The sequence below is a fragment of the Chionomys nivalis genome, chromosome 3, assembly GCF_950005125.1.
Source record: "Chionomys nivalis chromosome 3, mChiNiv1.1, whole genome shotgun sequence".
In the NCBI taxonomy this organism is placed as follows: Eukaryota; Metazoa; Chordata; class Mammalia; order Rodentia; family Cricetidae; genus Chionomys; species Chionomys nivalis.
The window spans coordinates 72,706,236-72,725,749 of NC_080088.1; the positions used below are offsets into that span (position 1 = coordinate 72,706,236).

General features: G+C 44.8%; 1 protein-coding gene across 1 annotated transcript in view; it reads right to left on the reverse strand.

Moving 5' to 3' along the window:
• Vps8 (VPS8 subunit of CORVET complex) overlaps positions 1 to 19,514 on the reverse strand; it is a 218,506-nt gene that overhangs the window by 118,994 nt on the left and 79,998 nt on the right. The window contains exons 21-25 of the mRNA XM_057764343.1: positions 17,698 to 17,744; positions 12,332 to 12,554; positions 9,735 to 9,824; positions 5,993 to 6,044; positions 1,328 to 1,370 (exon numbers count right to left, since the gene is read on the reverse strand). Coding sequence (XP_057620326.1) covers positions 1,328 to 1,370; positions 5,993 to 6,044; positions 9,735 to 9,824; positions 12,332 to 12,554; positions 17,698 to 17,744 — 455 coding nt within the window. The remainder of the gene's footprint in view (positions 1 to 1,327; positions 1,371 to 5,992; positions 6,045 to 9,734; positions 9,825 to 12,331; positions 12,555 to 17,697; positions 17,745 to 19,514) is intronic.

The following is a 19,514-nucleotide window of genomic DNA, read 5'->3' on the forward strand; positions in this document are numbered from 1 at the left end:
GAGCTGTCAATCACAGTGCAGCCTCCTAACTCTCCATTCCAGGGAGCGATGCAGGGAGTCTGGCTTGACTCAGACTGAGGAGTCAGGTCTGAAGGTGCAGGCCCATGTTCTACAAAGGCTTCTGAACTGTTTCACCAGAAAGCTTCCAGAGAGAACCGTACTAACACTTAAACACCACATGGTGACCCATAAATATGCGTAATTTTTATGTTTTCAAGTGCTAGTTCAAGGAAAAATATAAAGATGACAGGTCAGAAAACATGGGTGATGGGGGAGCAGCACCTTGTATCCCGTGCCTGAGCAGAGGCCTCCATTCCTGTACCGCGCTCAAGGGCAGTAGCAATAGGAACCCTCCATCAAACACCTCAGACTTGACATGGAGAAAGAACCTAATGGTACCATTCAACTACAGCTTGCCTGTTAGAGGTCTGATAGCCTCCAAGACTTTAAGACTAGAGCTTTCACGGTAGTGGGTGAAACCCGGAATGAGCTGTGGGAATGAGCTCGGGTAACCACTGCCTTTTTGGTGGCGTTTGCATCTGAGAAAGAACTTGCCCTGGAGCTTCACCTCTGAATCAGAATTTCTTTAAAAAAAAAAAAAATTTATGATCTTAATTATTTATGGAGATCTGCATATGTCTCTTAATTAACTTTTTGGGGGAGGGGTAGGAACAAACTTTACACCTCTAAGAATCCGTCATCGATTTTTAATAACAGAAACAACTTGGTACCATATATTCTAGAGTTTAGAATATGATAATAAAGTGCCGGGTAACTGTTGCTGTGTCCTTACTAGTGAACCAATCTAAGAGGTGTGAAACTGGCCAACATCTCCTCCAATGCCACAGGAGCTAAAATGATGCCGAGAGGATCGGCCGCCTCCCCGCCTTCCTGCCAAGCAGCCACATGGCCAGTTCCTCCAGGACCGAGCCTTTATACTCTGCTGGATGAACCCTCCTCTACAGTAGGGACATAAACAGTACAGTTTCACCTCTGTCACTAATGTCTCTGTGACTGAAGCAAACCTCTTGTCCTTATTTGTAAAACAGGGTAACATCACCCAAACCTTCTGGAGGAAAAAGCAGAATACACTACACGCGAGGTCTCTTGGCCACCAACAGAGAATTCCTCCTGGGGACTAGCCGGGCACTGTCGGGAGTTAGTATCTATCAGGAATAACACAAAAAGCTTCGGATACTGCCACACATGGAACCTGCTCTATGTAAAATAGCTTTGAAAGATTGGAAAGCACTAGACAGACAGGATATTGTCATACCACCTCAGACACGGGGAGTCGGGGTACAGTCGGACACATCAGAACTCTCACCTGATGTACACCAGGAGCTTGTTGCCCATAACAACTTGCTCATCTGAAACAGAAAGAAAAGCACTGAGCACGTCTCTCTCCGACCTTTTCAGAGCTGTAACATCTATGTGGGGCAAAACTCTTAAAGTTGGCCTTAACAGGAAGTAAATATGTTTCCAAATAACATAAACGTGAGATGACGATTACCACCACGTATTAAATATTCCATTAGATTGTATCTGCAGACACGTGCAGAGTTAAGTAGACGCTTACGTATTGCTGTTGACAGCCTGGGGACAGGGAAGAGGAGAAAAGCTGGCGACATGTAGACCATGGCCAGTTACCACTGAGATGCAGTTATGGTGTGTTCTCATTGGTCACACGAATACCTACCACCCACACTGCACAGGGTGCAGGAGGCCATGTTTCCAAATGCTTAGAGAACAAGCCTTGACTAAAGAGCCTATTCTAAACTATGTTTAAGAGATTCTGTGATTTGGTGAGACTTTTAGAACACAAAAAAGATAACTCCATGAGTTTTTAGCCTAAGGGGTAAAGGATGCACGCGATGGACCACCATCAATAAGGTGAGGTGCCTGGAACACTATAGAGGGAAGGGTGTAGGGAGCTGTTAATGCTAATGAAGAGCTGGGACTTCTGGTTCTGTAACACGAATCCTAGATATAATTCAAGGAAGAAAATCTCTTTATCAGTATCTTCAAAAATACGAAAACTCCGTGATGTTCCTACAAATAAAACTGAACTTCTCAAAACCAGATGAATAGTTATGTTTTGCTTTAATTAAAGGTGTTATTTGATCAACCCCAACTCGTATGACAGCAATCACCTCATGATGCACCAAGTTCAGCTTCATTGACTGATTCAGCGCATGTGTGCATGCATAAGTGCATGCCAGTAGGTTTGAAGAGAACTCTGGGAGCTGGAGTCAGTTTTCTCCTTCCACTGTGTGGGCCTGGGGTTTGAATTCAGCCTTGGCAGCAAGAGCCTTTACTCACTGAATCATCTTGCTGGCACAAGATTTTGTAAATACTTTAATTGTTGTTAGAAATCTCAGGAAGAGTATACCTGTAGTATATTCCTAGCGAGCTGAATCTATGAATTAGCATGCCCCTCTCTGCCATACCTTCCCAGGAGTTCCTCTGGAGTGGGAAGTCTGTGATCTGGCCTCTAAGCAGCCAGCATAGGGTCTGACACACAAGCAGGTGGTCAGTGGATGTGCAGAGAAAGCAAACAAAATCTAATTCACTCTCCACTACTCAAGGCTTCCCAGTGTGTTCTAGAGTTTTGTCATAAAAACTCAACAACTCCATCTAGATTCTTCAGTGCTATATTCCACATCCATTTATGGTAGATTCGTGTGTAAAAGTCAACTTTCAAGCCTGTTTCAATAATATAAGATTTGGGCTATAATTAAATACAACAGATTAAGACTGAACAAAATTACTCCTGCCCCCTTCATTGTAAACAAACAAAAATCCCTGCAAGCTGGCACTTAATACACAAATATGTGGATTTACAGAGAGCAAGAAGATGCTAGCAACCTGAGGACACTCAGCGTTCTCTTCTCCTGAGGCCTTTCCCTTAGGATTAAGTACACTGTGACACCTGAGACAACAAACACTCAGGAAGACTTCTAGTTTCTCCAGCTTAAGTGACCGACAGAAACCCCAAGAATGCGGGCCTAGTCTGCATGAGGCTCTGGGGCCAAGCACACTACCAACCTGGCAGCTCCCTTAGGCTCTAGGGCCAAGCACACTACCAACCTGGCAGCTCCCTTAGGCTCTAGGGTCAAGCACACTACCAACCTGGCAGCTCCCTTAGGAGCCATTCTTACTACTGCTGCCCGACAAAACGAACGAGGAACTACTCAGGGGGAAACAGCAGAATCCAGAGCCTCCACACGACCGTTCTTACCCAGACCCAGCACCCTTCCGAGAGGAGAGCACTGCTCCTGGGGCACTGTGAGAAGAACCGCCGCAGCTGCCTGAGGCACTGCTATCACTGAGGACTAAGAAGGATGAATCTGCAAGGGTTTAAAAACCCAATGTACTCCTGGGATCCCAGCAGCACAGCACACTTGAGAGCTGCACACACCCAGGGAAGACCAGAGGCCGACGCTGAAGCTCTGCCCATGAAGGCCAAAGGAAAACTCTAACCTGTCAGGAAACTGAAAACTCCTAAACAAAAGAATCAAGTAGGTCTCCCTGACCACTATTAGGGGAGGGGCATGGTCTGATATTCTTGGGTGCAGTCAGTCTCAGGGCCATGACCTTCTGCCATTGTAGACAGTTACCGTGAAGTGAGGTCCTCACAAGTCCCAGCAGAGTCAGCTCCACACTATTGGACGTCCAGATCTGAAGACTCAGGAAGAACCAAGACAACTACTGAAACAATGCAGGAAGGCAGAAAACAATCACCTTAAAATGCACCGTCTGCCATGACTGGGTCGAGACTCTGTGTCCCTGATGAGAAAGTGGCAACAGGATTGTGGGTGGCATTTTCAGAAGGAAAGGTGATGGGGACAATGTGGTGAGGAGCTGACGGTGGCTGAGAACACCATCATCCTAGTCCGGGGCTGCCTCAGATGAACTCAGAAGAGGGCATGCACCACAGGACCACGTTAGTGCCTAGGCTATGATGAGCACTTTATCAGAGGTGTGAAATCCATATCTGATCTTGTCACCTACTATCTACCAGTTTGTTAACTAGAAAAAAAACAACAGACGGACAAATGTCACGTGAGATTCCTGGTCAAAGACGCTAGGGGGACAAGGACCCAGATAAAGATCAACAGGTTCTGATGGTCTTAGGTAGGACTTCTATCGCTGTGAGGAGACACCATGACCACAGCAACTCTTAGAAAGGAAAGCATTTCAATGAGGTGGCAGCTTACAGTTCAGAGGTTTAGTCTCTTATTAACATGGTGGGACATGGTGGTGTGCAGGCAGACATGGCGCTGGAGAGGGAGCTGAGAGCTCTACATCTTCCACAGGCAACAGGAAGTGGTCTAAGCCACTGGGCATGGCTTGAGCATATGAGACTACAAAGCCCGCCTCCACAGTGACACACTTCCTCCAAAAAGACCACCCCTACTCTGCCAAAGCCACACCTCCTAATAGTGCCACTCCCTTTGGGGGCCATGCTCTTTCAAATCACCACACTGACACTGTCAACCCCTGGAACTGTACCACTGGCTACAGAGTGTAGATCCTGCACAGACTTAATGAAAGCAGCCACCAGAGGGCTGAAAGGGTGGGTAGGAGTGAAAGGGGAAGCACTAATCTGTGCAGTTACTGTTGGCGAGAGACAGAAAAGACCCACAGAACAGCAAAGGAGCCCTAGCGGGAGATGCACTGACATTTCTCTCTGATTGCACGAAGACCACAGTTTTTAAACTGTGGAGAATGGGTTTTTTGTGCACAGTTTGGTGGCCGTAGCTTATCTCTGGGTGGCCTGAGCAGAAGCTGGTGTGCCTGCCCCTGGTGGAGTAGGTGGCCTCTGAGTAAGCAAAGTCCTTCTCGGGTTTGTCTTCTGAGTTTCCCAAGTACAAATGCTTCTTCCTAATGCTTGCACTGTGTGACTTAGCAATTTTCATAAACAGCAACTTCCACATGGAGTCAAAACCTTCAATGCAGCTCACAAACTTTTGAAAAGCAATAAAAAATTAATTATACTGTTGCTTCAGTTCAGCTAAATGGCAATTAGGAGAGTCTGGCGGGAATCTACTTTCCCATTTGAACTAAAGTAATTTTGATATAAAATGCTACCAGGTTATTTACCATGAACAAAAGGCATTCTGATAACAGTTACCAAGTCTTTAGGAATTACTTCACAAAAGGAGTTAGGCTACATTAAATTTGAAACATTAAATATCATCACAGATATAAGCAATTTGAAGATGTCCCATGAAACTGTCATTCATACAAATGATAAACATTTTCTGAATGTTAGCTATAAAAACTGGAAGAACTAAGGCATGAAACAGAGCAATGAAACAACAGTAAAGATCTCTGTACCAGTTTTCAATAAAGCAATTACAGAAGACAGGCAGGACCTGGAAGACTTGCACAAAACCATAATCCAATACCAGAAAATCCCACCAAACAGAATACTTTCAACACGTTCCCAGGTGTATTTGAAACACCTCTAAAACAGACCAGACACTCAGCCATAAAATAAATCTCACTACAGTTCAAAAGGCAGACACATAATGATGCGCTTTTTCTAATGAAATAGGAAATCCATATCAGAATAAAATGTAGGAGGGGCTGGCAGCATGGTTCAGTGGTGAAGCGCTCGCTGTGCAAGCATGAGAGCCTAAGCTTGGATCCCCAGCAACCATAGAAAAGCACACTGTAGCTTCAGCACTGCCACGCACACCCCAGAACTGGCTTGCCAGCACTACCCAGTCCGACAACTCCGGGTTCAGACAGAAACCCTGTCTCTAGAAGAAAGGTGGGGGAGGGCCAGCAAGACAGCTGGGTGTGGGGTGAAAACGCGTGTTGTCTGAGCCTGGTGGCCTGAGTCTGACCTGAAAACCCAAGTGAAGGTGGAAGGGGAGAAGCAGAGGACTCTGCAGAGCTGCCCGCTGACCTCCACATGTGCACTGTGGAGCATATGTGCCCCCATCAAATATGTCAGTCACAACGTAACAAAGAGTCATACCTGTAAGAGTTTTTCCTGCATTCAGAGGAGGGGCAATGACTTTGAACAGTTTCTAAATTCAAACAGAAAAATCATCATCATTTTAAAGCACAATATTTTAGAAAATAATCAATAACATTAAAGTTATCAATCCTTTCTTTGATAGAGTTATTTGCTGTTGTGCTTAATACAAAACTTGCTATGAACAGAGCTATTCAAAAGAATCATCAGGGAAATGCTGAAGCCACACCCTAATTTAATAAACCCCAGCTACATGAAGGTCTTTGTCGAGGTTGTGGTTTTTGATATAAAAAGCATCTCCAGTTCAGAAAGAGCTTTAGTATTCAAAAGAATAGTAATCAGATGAAGGACACCGTCCCAGTGAGTGGTAAAGACACTGCCCACGGGGGACATCTCAACAGCTGCAGCCCAACATTACCTATGCAACCTCAACCCACAGACCCAAAGAGATCATGGCCAGGGTCTTCCAGAGGAATTCTTGTCTGGTTTTGGAGATAAAGTCTTACTCTGCAGCTCAGGACGGCCTATAATTCATAGCAATCCTCCTGCCTCAGCTTTAAGTACAGGGATTCTAGGCATAAGTCACCATGCCCAACATTCCTGACTAGAGAGAAACTACCTTCTTAACAAAGACATTTATGAATATTTATTATCTGAGATACACAGAGTCAGCCCCTCGAAGTGGTTTCTCTTGCTCCCTTCGTCACACTAGGGTAATGACTAATGACTACAGAATCACCCTGGTGGCTCTGGACATTCAACTGCTTCAAGCCCCTTGCTGCACTTGTCATTGTAACCAAACACAAGAACTGCTTGCCACGATTAAGGCAGGTTCACAAGCTTTGTACACAACTTATTTTCATTCACCTTACTTTGTTTTTTAATTGAAAATAGAAACTTTTAATACAATATATTCTGATCACAATTTCCCTTCCCCAAACTCCTCTGAGAGCCTTCCCACTCCATACCTTCTTTCTCTCTCTTTAGAAACAAAGAGAAAAGGCCGGGTGGTGGCGCACGCCTTTAATCCCAGCACTCAGGAGGCAGAGGCAGGGGGATCTCTGTGAGTTTGAGGTCAGCCTGGTCTATAAGAGCTAGTTCCAAGGCAGGCTTCAAAGATACATAGAAACCCTGTCTCAAAAACAAACAAACAAAGCAGAAACAAAAAGGAAAATAAAAACAAATCAGATTTTTTAAAAAGTAGAAGAAAAAGCATATTTCCCCCCCCCCCCCCACACACACAGCCATAAGAATACAAAATGAGAAACCATAATATACAAGTAAATTACCAGTAAGGTTAAAAAAATGCCCAAACAAAGCCATATGAAACAATAAATCTCAAAAGCTGCCACTGAGTTTGTTTAGTGTTGGCCATCCACTGATGGGCATAGGGTTTGTGTACCCAGTGAGACTCCACTGTACTGATTGTTAGCACCAAGAAGGACACATTCACCTGTCCATTAGCATCAAGAAGCACAAAAAACTGGAGCAGACACCTACAGTTCCAGCTAATCCCAGCTACTCAGGTGGTAGAGACAGGAGAATCCCAGGATGAGAGGCTAGCCAATGTAGAGAGACTCACATGATTTAAAGGGAAACAAAGCAAAAAGCTCTCCTCTGGAAGCCCTAACTCTGCCCCTTTCCCTTCCAGTTAAGGCCTTGGGTGTGCCAGCCTTTACCTCTGCCTACTCATAGAACTAACCATTAGTGAGCAGTCAGCTCTAAGAATGAACCGCTAGCTGATGCTGACACACACTGGATGGTCATGCTTTTCCGCTCTGCGCACTGCAGTCCCTTCCCCACGGCCCCTTCACTCCCCTCCACATTCGGTCTTAAATTAGCAGAGGAGAGGACTTTCCTGCCCACACGAAGCACTGAGGAGATTTCAGTCTTTCATCCTGGAAAACCTAGCAATTTTCAAAAGAAACAAACTGTCTTTTAATGTAGACCTCGTCCGAACTAAGACAGCTAAGCCTTACACACTGAAAAAGGGAACCACGCCATGAACCCACTGCCTACTGCCCACGTCTCCAAACCGCTCAGTAGCAAATACCAGGCTGCCCCGCCGAGACCCATTCAAGGCAGAAACTACTCTGAACAAGAGAGGCAAGCTCAAAGCCGTGTTCCACCTGACACGGCAAGCTAGAACCATAAACCAGACTGGAAACGAACAAAAGCAGATAAAATGAAACTGTCAAAAGCAACATAAAAATCCAGCAGCCAGTTCAATTTTTTTAATTAACGTATTTTCTAAGTGTGTGTGGGGGTGGGGGTGGGGGTGGGGGTGAATGGCAGCATGGCATGTCAAAAGAGAACCTGGGAAAACTGGATCTCTCCTTCTACCATGTAGGTTCCAGGGATCAAGGTCAGGTTGCCAAGAGCCTTTACCCACTGAGCCATCTTACCATCCCTACCTCAACAACCATTTTTTATCAAAGTGGAATGAATGACTCAAATTAGAACTTGCTTTAAGGAATTATTCTGAGAAAAACTGGACACCACATTAATTCTTCCTAATGGTGGTCCTGAAATGACGTGAGAACATTCTGATGTAAGGAAGGATGAACCTTACTGAGGGGACAGTTGACACGATTAAAGCAAAGATCAGAGTCTCATTATCACCGACAGTCGGGGTTAGAAACTGACCATGGGAAAACGGTGTGACCAAAACCGAAGGTGGTGTGCTCAGACAAATAGCACCTGAACAACTGCTGGCCAGACAATACTAAAGTGAGCGTCTGGCTCCCGGGGTACCTTTGCCACTACGGCAATAAGCAGGGACTGAGAAAGCCACATGTATCTGTGGTTACACCATCCAGAGACAAAAGCCTCTGTGCTCCTAGATTCTCCCAGGAAGGTGTCCTGGGAGACAACAGCAGCACCAGGAAAGCCTCGCTCGGCATTCTGTAATCACAAAATCAGAGATAGCAGCTCACAGACTCTTGATGACTCTCAGGACCTCACAGAATGGTACTCAAACAGCAGTGCCCACCAGCACTTCATTCCTTACCACAATTATATGAATTTCTTAGACCTTTTGGAAAAGTTACATAAAACAGAACAGAACTTAAAGTTAACAGTAGGCATTGTTTCTGTCTACTGTTCCCTGATATTTAAATATTCACATATGCAACTAAAGACTCCTGAGGCTAAAGGTGTAGCTCTGTGGTAGAGAATACACAGCACACAGAGGTCCTGAGTTCAACCATCAGCAACAAGAAATTAAAAAAGCAAATACCACCTAAAAGTCCCAAGCTGAGGGCCAGTGAGTGAGATGGCTCAGTGCAGAAGGAGCCCTGGCAACCCGAGTTTAATCCCTAGGACCCATGTGGCAGAAGAATGAGAATCAACCGTCCCCGACACACACGCATGCCTAACCACACCACACATAAACACACAGGCGTGCATGTGCACAAAAAAATAAATAAATGTAATTTTAAAAAATTAATTCTTCAGAGTAGGGCATGGAGGCACATGCCTTTAATCCTGGCACTTGGGAGGCAGAGGCAGGAGGATTTCAGTGAGCTGAGATCAACCTGACCTACAAAGCAAGTTCCAGAATAGCTAGGGCTATTATACAGAGAAACCTTGTCTTGGAAAACAAAACAAAAAAATTAATTTTTTAAAGTAATGAATTCAGTATAAAATTGTAAAATGAAAAGATGAAATAACTATTCCAAGTTTACGGAAAGCAGAGGGGCACCAGATAAGGTCAAATGCGTTGCGTTAGAAAGCACCTTACCTCCATCGGGCTAATGAACTCGTTCATGCCTCTGTTGTAGACATAGATCATGGCGTCATACAGACGATTTTCCCAACACATGAGAACCACCTATAAAAGAAGAGGCCCCTGAGCCATGTGACACCACCACACCAACCATTTTCCTTCAGACTCTGAGATTGAAGATCTTTCTCTTCCCTAAGCTTTCTTATTCCTTCTTCTCTGGTGGAAAATGGAATTTAGACCCTCAAACCCAATGGAAGGATGTTACTGCAAGTTCAATAGTGGTTCAAAAAGCATAACAGCTACTTTAATAGCACTCACCTCTAACTTTGTTTCTTTGTAGCCTTCCCTTTTAAACATTCAATTTACTTTTAATAACTAAAACAGATCTTCAAAAATTTACAAACCATCTCTTCAGCACTAGAATAAAGTGACAGACAAATTCCAGCCTGGAGCTCTACCTTCCTAGAACATACACTCAGCTTGGACACACATCAAAGAAGACAATGAAATGGTGTGATTAAGACTCATGAAGAGGGATATATGAGAGGGTTTGGAGGAAGGAAAGGGAAGGGGAAAATGATATAATCTCAAAAATTAAACAAATAATAAAAAGACTTGTGGAAGATATTCAGCTAAAGGCACACAAACACACACCATTGTTTACAATTACAATAAACATTCTAAAGGAACTTGGCTCAGTCTTCAGCATTCAAAGTCATTTGGAACAGCATACAAGCTAGGACCTCAAGGACACCTGGCACGTGAGCCATAAAACAAAATGAACAGGACGGGTTGCATGGGCATTAGACAGTGAGGATGGGAAACTACATGGAAAAGGATGTGGTGTGGATGAACAGAGAGGAGAGGGAACGTTTAGAAAAGGGCAGGTGGCTAGCAGAATGAGGTCCTTGTCTTCTCTTCGCTTGAGGGCTGTGTCGTACCACTGACCAAAGGACTGGAGGAGAACAGCTTGGCAGAGGAATAAGAAGAAAAACAAGAGGTATTGCTAGGATTTCCGCCCTGTCTCCTGAGTTACAGTCTCCTTGCCGTAAATGACACGTCTTCTACCCTAGCCTCCCTCTGGCCCACCCAGCTGCCTAGTATCTTCACAAGATGTCTAGCAGCTATCGCAAGACAAACGGCAAACGAGACTCCTAACCCTGCCTCTCAGACTCGGACCGTTTGCCCTCCAGCCACCTCCAGGCGACCACTGCTCACCCTGTCCGTAACGCAACATCTTCACAGACTCCCATTCCCTCAGTCACACATCCTCACGCCAACTTATGGTCTCGCAAACACCAGAGCAAGCTGACGTCCTCCAGCACACTGTCTCCCTGGGAGCACAGTGGTTCTGCTGAAACAGCCTCATGACTTCTGTACAGCACTCAGAACACAATGGGCAACTTTCCCTTGTGCTGCGAGCTCTGCTTCTTTTCACCAGGCTCCAGGCCTGCTTGCCTCTTCCCCTCTCATTTTAACACTCAAGGCAGAACCTCTTCTCCCTTTACAGTGGTTTTTACCTAAAACGATCTTCTTGTCCAAAATGCATGTGTTATTGATTTCTTCTGTCTCTGTCTGAATGCCTTCTCTCTCTCTCTCTCTTTGAAAGAGAGTCTTACATATCCCAGACTGGCTGTGGTCTTACTCTGTAGCCCACATGAACCTATATCCTCCTGGCTTTGCCTCCACAACCACAAATCCTGGGATAACAGACATGCACCACCATCTTAGTTTTCCAATACCTTCCATCAGTCAGAAAGATTTTCTATAGTTAGCCAACCTCAGGCAGCCTATCTCTACTATACTGTCCTGTTTGATCTGTAATGTAACATTTATTTTCAAATAATCTCTGGTTTGTTTACTTATCTTTCTGCTCATTGCCAAACTTCTCTCCTTAAATTTATGCTTTATGAAGAGACACTTGACAACCAGGATGCCTGAACTCTAGATAACACCCTCAGCCACAGCAGCCTGAACCCCACATACACCCTCAGCCACAGCTGCCTGAACTCTAGATAACACCCTCAGCCACAGCAGCCTGAACCCCACATACATCCTCAGCCACAGCTGCCTGAACCCCACATATACCCTCAGCCACAGCTGCCTGAACCCCACATACATCCTCAGCCACATCAGCCTGAACCCCACATACATCCTCAGCCACAACAGCCTGAACCCCACATACACCCTCAGCCACAGCTACCTGAACCCCACATACACCCTCAGCCACAGCAGCCTGAACCCCACATACATCCTCAGCCACAGCTGCCTGAACTCTAGATAACACCCTCAGCCACAGCTGCCTGAACCCCACATACACCCTCAGCCACAGCTGCCTGAACCCCACATACATCCTCAGCCACAGCAGCCTGCACCCCACATACATCCTCAGCCACAGCTGCCTGAACCCCACATACACCCTCAGCCACAGCTGCCTGAACCCCACATACACCCTCAGCCACAGCTGCCTGAACCCCACATACACCCTCAGCCATAGCTGCCTGAACCCCACATAACTGGGGTCTGTGGAAGGCAGATCGAGGCCTACTGGTCAGGTAAACATGATCAATGAAGGAACAGTGCTTACTCAAGTGGGCAGACTGTCAACTCACCTGCTGAATGTCTAGGCTGGTGATGTCCATGTGTACAATGAGGGCTTCCACACTATCCATTAGTTTTTTGTCTTGGAAATGAACAATCAAGTCTTTCATGACCTGAGGTGTAATTCCCACCAATTTATCACTTAAAATATATGGCTCAAGGCACTCCAAAAACACTCCTTTTGCCACTGAGTTTTCACTTAATTTGTCGTACATTTGGCTAAATAAAAGATCCCTATAACAGAAAGAAAAAAATAGTAGTTTTAGGAACATTCCAAATTTTATTTATCTATTTATTCCAAATTTATTTATTAAATTTAGTCTAAGTATGTCACATCTTTTCCAAACTTCAATTTACATCAGTTTAATAGAAACATTAACAATGTTTGCATCGAACTTTACATTGCAATACTGCACAAAGCAACCCTTCCCAACAATTCTTTTAGAAAAAAATGTTGCCAAACACAGTGATACATTCCAGTAATCCTAACACCCAGAGAGCTGAGGCCGGGTGATTATCAGTTCAAGGCCATCTTCGACTAAACACAAAACTGCCTCAAACAGGGACAGCAAGATGAGTTAGTGAGTAAGGGGCTTGCCACCAAGACTGACAATCTGATCTCAGGCCCCACGGGGTTGAAGGAGAGAAATAATTCTGCAAGTTTTCCTCTTACCTACACACTCAGGCTGCAGCATGTTCTCCCCACTAAAATAAATACATAAATAAGTATAAAACAAATGAAGCTGACCAAGTTCAGCTGCCTGCTGAAGAACACGCTGGAGATACCAGTGAGGATCCGAGCCCAGCTCTCTGGCCTACGGCCTGTGTTCAATGGTGGGCCAACTGCTTCAGAGAGCAGTAACACTGATAGTGGGCGGTTAAGCAGGAAGACTCGATGGAGGAGGAAAAGTGTCAAAGGACCATGTACCCTGCTCCCGTTTCTGGCACCTCAACATTCCCAGTGAGGTACAGATGAGCTTCATCTCCGTTTCTGATCCTTCACTTCCCCAGGAAAACCACAAGTTCAGCAAACAGCAGAGACACTTCTGTGTGAAGGGCAGGGACAATGTTGACAAGACTAAGGCTAGACCACTTGGGCTAGGACCAAAGGACAAGAAAAACCAGGCTCAGGAACACATATCCATATCACTACCTCAAATAAAAAGGAAACAGAATTCTACAACATGAAAATCTATTCAGCATCAGGAAAGAGATGAAAGGTACACAGTTTCTCATCAGGGAGGAGATGAGAGGAAGGCACACACAGTTTCTCATCAGGGAGATGAAAGGTACACAGTTTCTCATCAGGGAGGAGATGAGAAGAAGGCACACACAGTTTCTCATCAGGGAGATGAGAGGAAGGCACACACAGTTTCTCATCAGGAAGGAGATGAGAGGAAGGTACATACAGTTTCTCATCAGGAAGGAGATGAGAGGAAGGCACACACAGTTTCTCATCAGGAAGGAGATGAGAGGAAGGTATACACAGTTTCTCATCAGGAAGGAGATGAGAGGAAGGTACACACAGTTTCTCATCAGGAAGGAGATGAGAGGAAGGTACACACAGTTTCTCATCAGGAAGGAGATGAGAGGAAGGTACACACAGTTTCTCATCAGGAAGGAGATGAGAGGAAGGTACATACAGTTTCTCATCAGGAAGGAGATGAGAGGAAGGCACACACAGTTTCTCATCAGGAAGGAGATGAGAGGAAGGTATACACAGTTTCTCATCAGGGAGATGAGAGGAAGGCACACACAGTTTCTCATCAGGGAAATGAGAGGAAGGCACACACAGTTTCTCATCAGGAAGGAGATGAGAGGAAGGCACACACAGTCTTTATTCTCTGGGGTGCTGACGTATTTCCTGCAGGGCTAACGTCAGCCTGCTGTGTGCTATTTTCAGCTTCGCCTCCTATAACAGAGTCCATTATGAATAACAGATAAGGTTCTAGTGGCGTCACTTTTACTAACACTCACATTAACGGATATGCTTTAGAGAGCTTTTTTTTTTTTTTGCTGCAAATGAAAAAAAAAAGTTAAACTCATCTTACATTACCAGTTTTATAACTTTTTTTTTTAACGTGAAGAACTTATTTGATATTACCTGCAAATTCTGAGAGGAAAGAGAAGTGGGCATCGTCAAAGAAACAGACTTGCCGGTTATCTACACTAAGTACACCGAGCCAGAGCCGATATCCAAGGGCTACTGTGTGTCTACTGGGCTTTCTGAAGTACTGCCGGCTCAGCTCCCATACAATCAAGTCATTGAGCTTAATCCCTTTGGATACTATCCACAGTGATGAAAAGCCTAATGTGGCCAGCTTCATTACATTTTACTGAAATATAATCCAATACTGCACCCATCTTTACACGATTTTTACAATTATGATTACTTCACATGGGCGATAAAACTGACATTAAGTCTAATAAAATGATATTTGCACTGTACACAATTTGCTCCTAGGGGGAATCTCAATGGCATGAGTCCTTCTCAGAGAATACCAGTTTACAGAGATGGAAAGTGACACATCCTCCCTCTGCTCTAGCAAGCCTAAACTACTACCACGGTGACTTGATTATCTGTGGCATCTCTAAAATGTTACAAAACCTCTAGCATTTAGTACTGATTTAACACTACATATTCACCTCTAATACTTTAATTACCATGTTTGAAATGGAAATAACCTACCAGATAGATGGCTTAGGAATAATGAATCAATGCTGATCAAACAGCTTATTCTATCCTTCCCCTAAGCCCGGGACTAGACAGGATCGTAGTCCAACTGAAAAGAAAGCCAGATGGGAAGAAGCTAAATCTAGAACAGCTCAGCCTCAGGCCTTTGAGCCATGGTGGTGATGCTGCCCTGGCCCTCCTGCAGTTGCTGGACCTTAAAAAGCAGGCCAGGACCAGACCAGGAGCGAAAGAAAACAAAGGCACGTGGGACCCTCACCCAGCAAAAGCTAGACGGAGAGTCTATTTTTGAGACTCGGGAAACTGTAGCATTTCTATCAGACCAGACAACGAGGATCTCTGCACGTGAGCCAAGGAGGACAGAGGGAGGGCTGCGAAAGGACCAGATATTCCTCTGTGTACCAGATTACACCATGACTCAGGTATTCCTCCGTGAGACTCTCAGTGACAAACACTGTTTACCCTGGCACAGCCCAGAAGAAAACACGCTGAGGTATCAGAAAGAAGGCTGCTGGAGAGAGGTTGGTGGGAACCAGGGGTAATAATGGGATTCTAACGTGAGAACGGGAAGAGTTCCGGCTTCTCTTAATGTGGTCTGGTTTAATGGGAAATCCCTGATCTCACGCTAGCTGACAGATCGGAGAATATTTTCTTTTCAAAGCATACATATAAGAAATGTTTATCTACAAAACATTTTTAGGAATAACATGAAATGTTTCTGGCAAACTTTTTACCCCATCTTGTCCTTCATTTACAACTGTTGGGGTCATTTTAACTTTGTGTCACTATGAGAGCACTCAGAATTCCAGACAGTGAGCACAAGTGACCTCTGTCATTCAATCGTCAAGTATTAAAGAGCCACTCTGCACCAGGCCACACTTATTTATATGAGATGCATGTCCTTCTATGATCAGAACTCTCTCAATGTGAAGAGTCAAGCTGACCGCAGTATCTAACATCATTAGGAAGCCTCTTTACCTACGCTTCCTGCTCCGGAAATGAGGCTAGCATTGCCTCTCTTAAGTATGAGAGTTAAACAAAACAAAATATATAAACCTAAAACTACTAAGGTTATTTTAAAAATTAAAAACATAACTAGCAAGAAACTGAGTGTGAAAATGGGGTAAAATAACACTAGATCGGGAAAGGAGGACGTAGAGGGCCCAAAGAGTGTCATGGCGCCGAGACTCCTCAGGTCTTCACACCTGAAGAAACTTCTCACTCAGCACTGACTTATAAGGAGGAAAATGTACAAAACAACACTGTCAACAATATCTCTGCTGTGGGCACATGTCACAGACAACAGCTAAAACACTGGGGTCAATTTAAGCCATGAGGGCACAGAAGCTAGGGTTCTCTACAACTCAATCAAAGTCAGACATAGAAAACGACTGTCCCTAAATAGCCTTCACTTCCACTTCCACAGGAATCTGGTTCCCAACAGACGTGTATATTCATAAGTCACATGAATGCTGGTAGGGTTATAGCTGTGCATGAATTATATCCTCACACAAGACCTTTAGCCTTAGCAAGTGGTCTTAGCTACCGGCTAAGACAAAGAGCACAGGAGCTAGACTCCTGCGCTGAGAACCCCACCTTGCCCCAACAGTGCCTGTGTGAAGCGGACAAGTCTCTTAGTCACTTGCTACCATGGAGCATTGTCTATAAAACAGAACAGCAATGCTCAGCCCATTGCCCTACACATTCACAAGGTGCTACAGTTAGAGACACTGATGCGAAGGACCCAGGAGCGTTGAGTGTCGAAGACTATGAACTGGCTCATGCTGGAAATTAATAAAGTTAATTCTTAAACCTAAAAAAAAAAAATCTAATCTAGAGTTTTACACTGACTTTGTTGTTAAATAAAAAGGCTCTGAAAAAAAAAGTAAATTAGCAAAATGAACCTAGCCTCTTTTGAAAGACATGAAATACTACGGTGAGTAACAGCCGTAAGAGTTGTATGGCCCTGCAGAGATCCACAGCTAAGCGCTGGGCCGAGCTTCCAGTCCAAGAGAGGGAGGAGCAAAGGGGCCAAGACCATGGTGGTGATACCCAACGAAACAGCTGACCTGTGGGAGCTCACTGACCCTGGACAGATACCAGGGGAACCTGCATAGGACCAAACTAGGCCCACAGGACGTGGGCAACAGTTGGAGGCTTGGGCAGTCTATGGGGCCACTGGCAGTGGGGCCAGGATTTATCCCTAGAGTTTGAACTGGCAACTAGGAGCCCATCCACTTTGGAGGGATCCCTTGCTCAGCCTAGATAAGGGGGGAGGGCCTCGATTCTGCCTCAAAGTGATGTGTCAGACTTTGTTGACTCCCCTTGGGAAGCCTTACCCTCTATGAAAAGTGGATGGGAGGCTGGAGTGGGGGCAAAGTGGGGGGAGCAGAGTGGGAATGGGAACCGGGTTAGCTATGTAAAATGAGAAAAAGATTGTTTTTAAAAAAATAAAAAAGAGTTGCATCACCCTATGTGATGCCTTCCCCTCTGTTTCGGCAGCACACAAGCACAGATGATAAACCACAAGCTTCTGTTTGGGAAAAGTTCATCGGATGAAGGGTCTGAAAATGAGAGAATGAAGTTGTGCAAATTAAGAAAAATTCTAGCTAAATCTATAGAATTCCTATGCAAGACACTACCTGGGTCGGGAAAGACTCATGCTGACGGGCAATGGGTACTCACTTTCGTTGAAGCAGAAGACAGTAGTCCACAATGACGGGCACTGTATCCTGAAACATAACAAGAGAGAGCATCAGCTCCCTGACCCACAGCCACTGGGGAAGCAAAGGTTGGCGTTAGGCGCTGGGAGACTCCTAGGATGATACAACTTTGGACCGGCTATCCACAAGCAAACCTGCACCCACAATTCAAGGGTAGGAGGATTTTTTTTTTAAGACTTTATTTTTGTTTTATACTCATGGATGTTTTGCCTGTGTGCGTATCTGTTCACAACAGGCATGCAGCCCACAGATGCCAGAAGAAAGCATCGGATCCACTGAAGTTACAGACACGTGTAAACTGCCATGTGAGTTAGAGGAATCAAACCCAGGTCCTCTGGAAGAACAGCCAGTGCCCTTAACTACTGAGTCATCTCCAGCCCCCTGGCCAAAAAATGTTTAAATCCATTTTGGGGTATTTACTGTAGTTATGTAACAGAAGGAGAGGGCAGCAGTGGGCAAGAGGGTAAAGCAAGATGAGGGTGAATTAAATTCAATATAAACATGAGAAAATAGTAAAATTTTCTATTTATAGCATTATTAAGTACAAGCTTATAGAGTTTACAATGACATTAAAATAAATAACAGACATCAAATTGAAAATATATTTAGTGTTGATGGTGCTTCAAGTGACTTAAATTTACCTATGATTTTGCTTACATTCTAAACTAACTTTATAGTTGACTTAACTTCTCAGTTTTATATTTCAGAATTCATCATGTATAATCTCATATCAAGTGGGTGGCGACTCATAATTGTGGCCTTTTTCAAATAACAGCTCATTACAGCTGGAAACTAACAGTCTGGGCTTGCTGTCGACTCTCATCCTCAGTACAGGACACCTACATCCAAGAGACCTAGAACCAGGCAGAAAAGCAGTCCCATCAGAGCTAGCGGACCGCACAGAACACAGTCCACACTGGACACAGGTCACAGCGGGAAAGCCTTCTTGCCAGAGGGAAGATTTGAAAAGAGCCTGCAATCCTGACGTGATCACGGGGCTGTCCTTGGCCTGTCCCCCTTCCTTGTCAATATCCCTCAGGACCAGATTTATAACTTTATTTAGACTCTTCGCAAATTGGACCTGTGGGCTGGTCAGATGGCTCGTCAGTAAAAGCACTTGTCAGTCACCTGGCCTAACGTCCTGGATCAAACCCACATGGTGGAATGAGGGGCCTGACTCCTTCAGGTTGTCGTCTGATGTCCAGACTCGTGCCACAGTACCTAAATGCTCACACATACACTCATGTGAGGTTTAAAACCAGGAATTAAACTCCCAGAGTCACTAAGCATTAGAGCTACATAGGATCTCAATGTTCTGGAAGAGAATACTGCAGGCTAGACAACTGGGTGGGACTACTTAGGAATGCTGGGGGTGGGGAGAGATCTGAAGATACCGTTTAAAATACACTGATAAGGGTCCTCAGCAGTTAAGGACCCAAGTTGGGCCCCTAGTACCCATATTAGCTGGCCTGAAAACTTCCGGTAATAGTTCCAAAGGATCCAACCCTTCCACCTCCATGTGCATCTACACTCACTCACAGACACAGACACAGACACACACAGACACAGACACATCCACGTCCATGTATTTGTGTCTGGGTGTGTGTAATATATAATTAAGTCATAATACATCTTTTAAAATTACATAAATAAGTAAAATACACAGTCGGGCTTTCATAAAAGAAAAGACAAATGGGTCTGAAGTGAACGGACATGGGAGCCCACAAGGGCTATACAGTCAATGTGCAGCTGGCAGATCTACTGGACTAATCCGCAGGG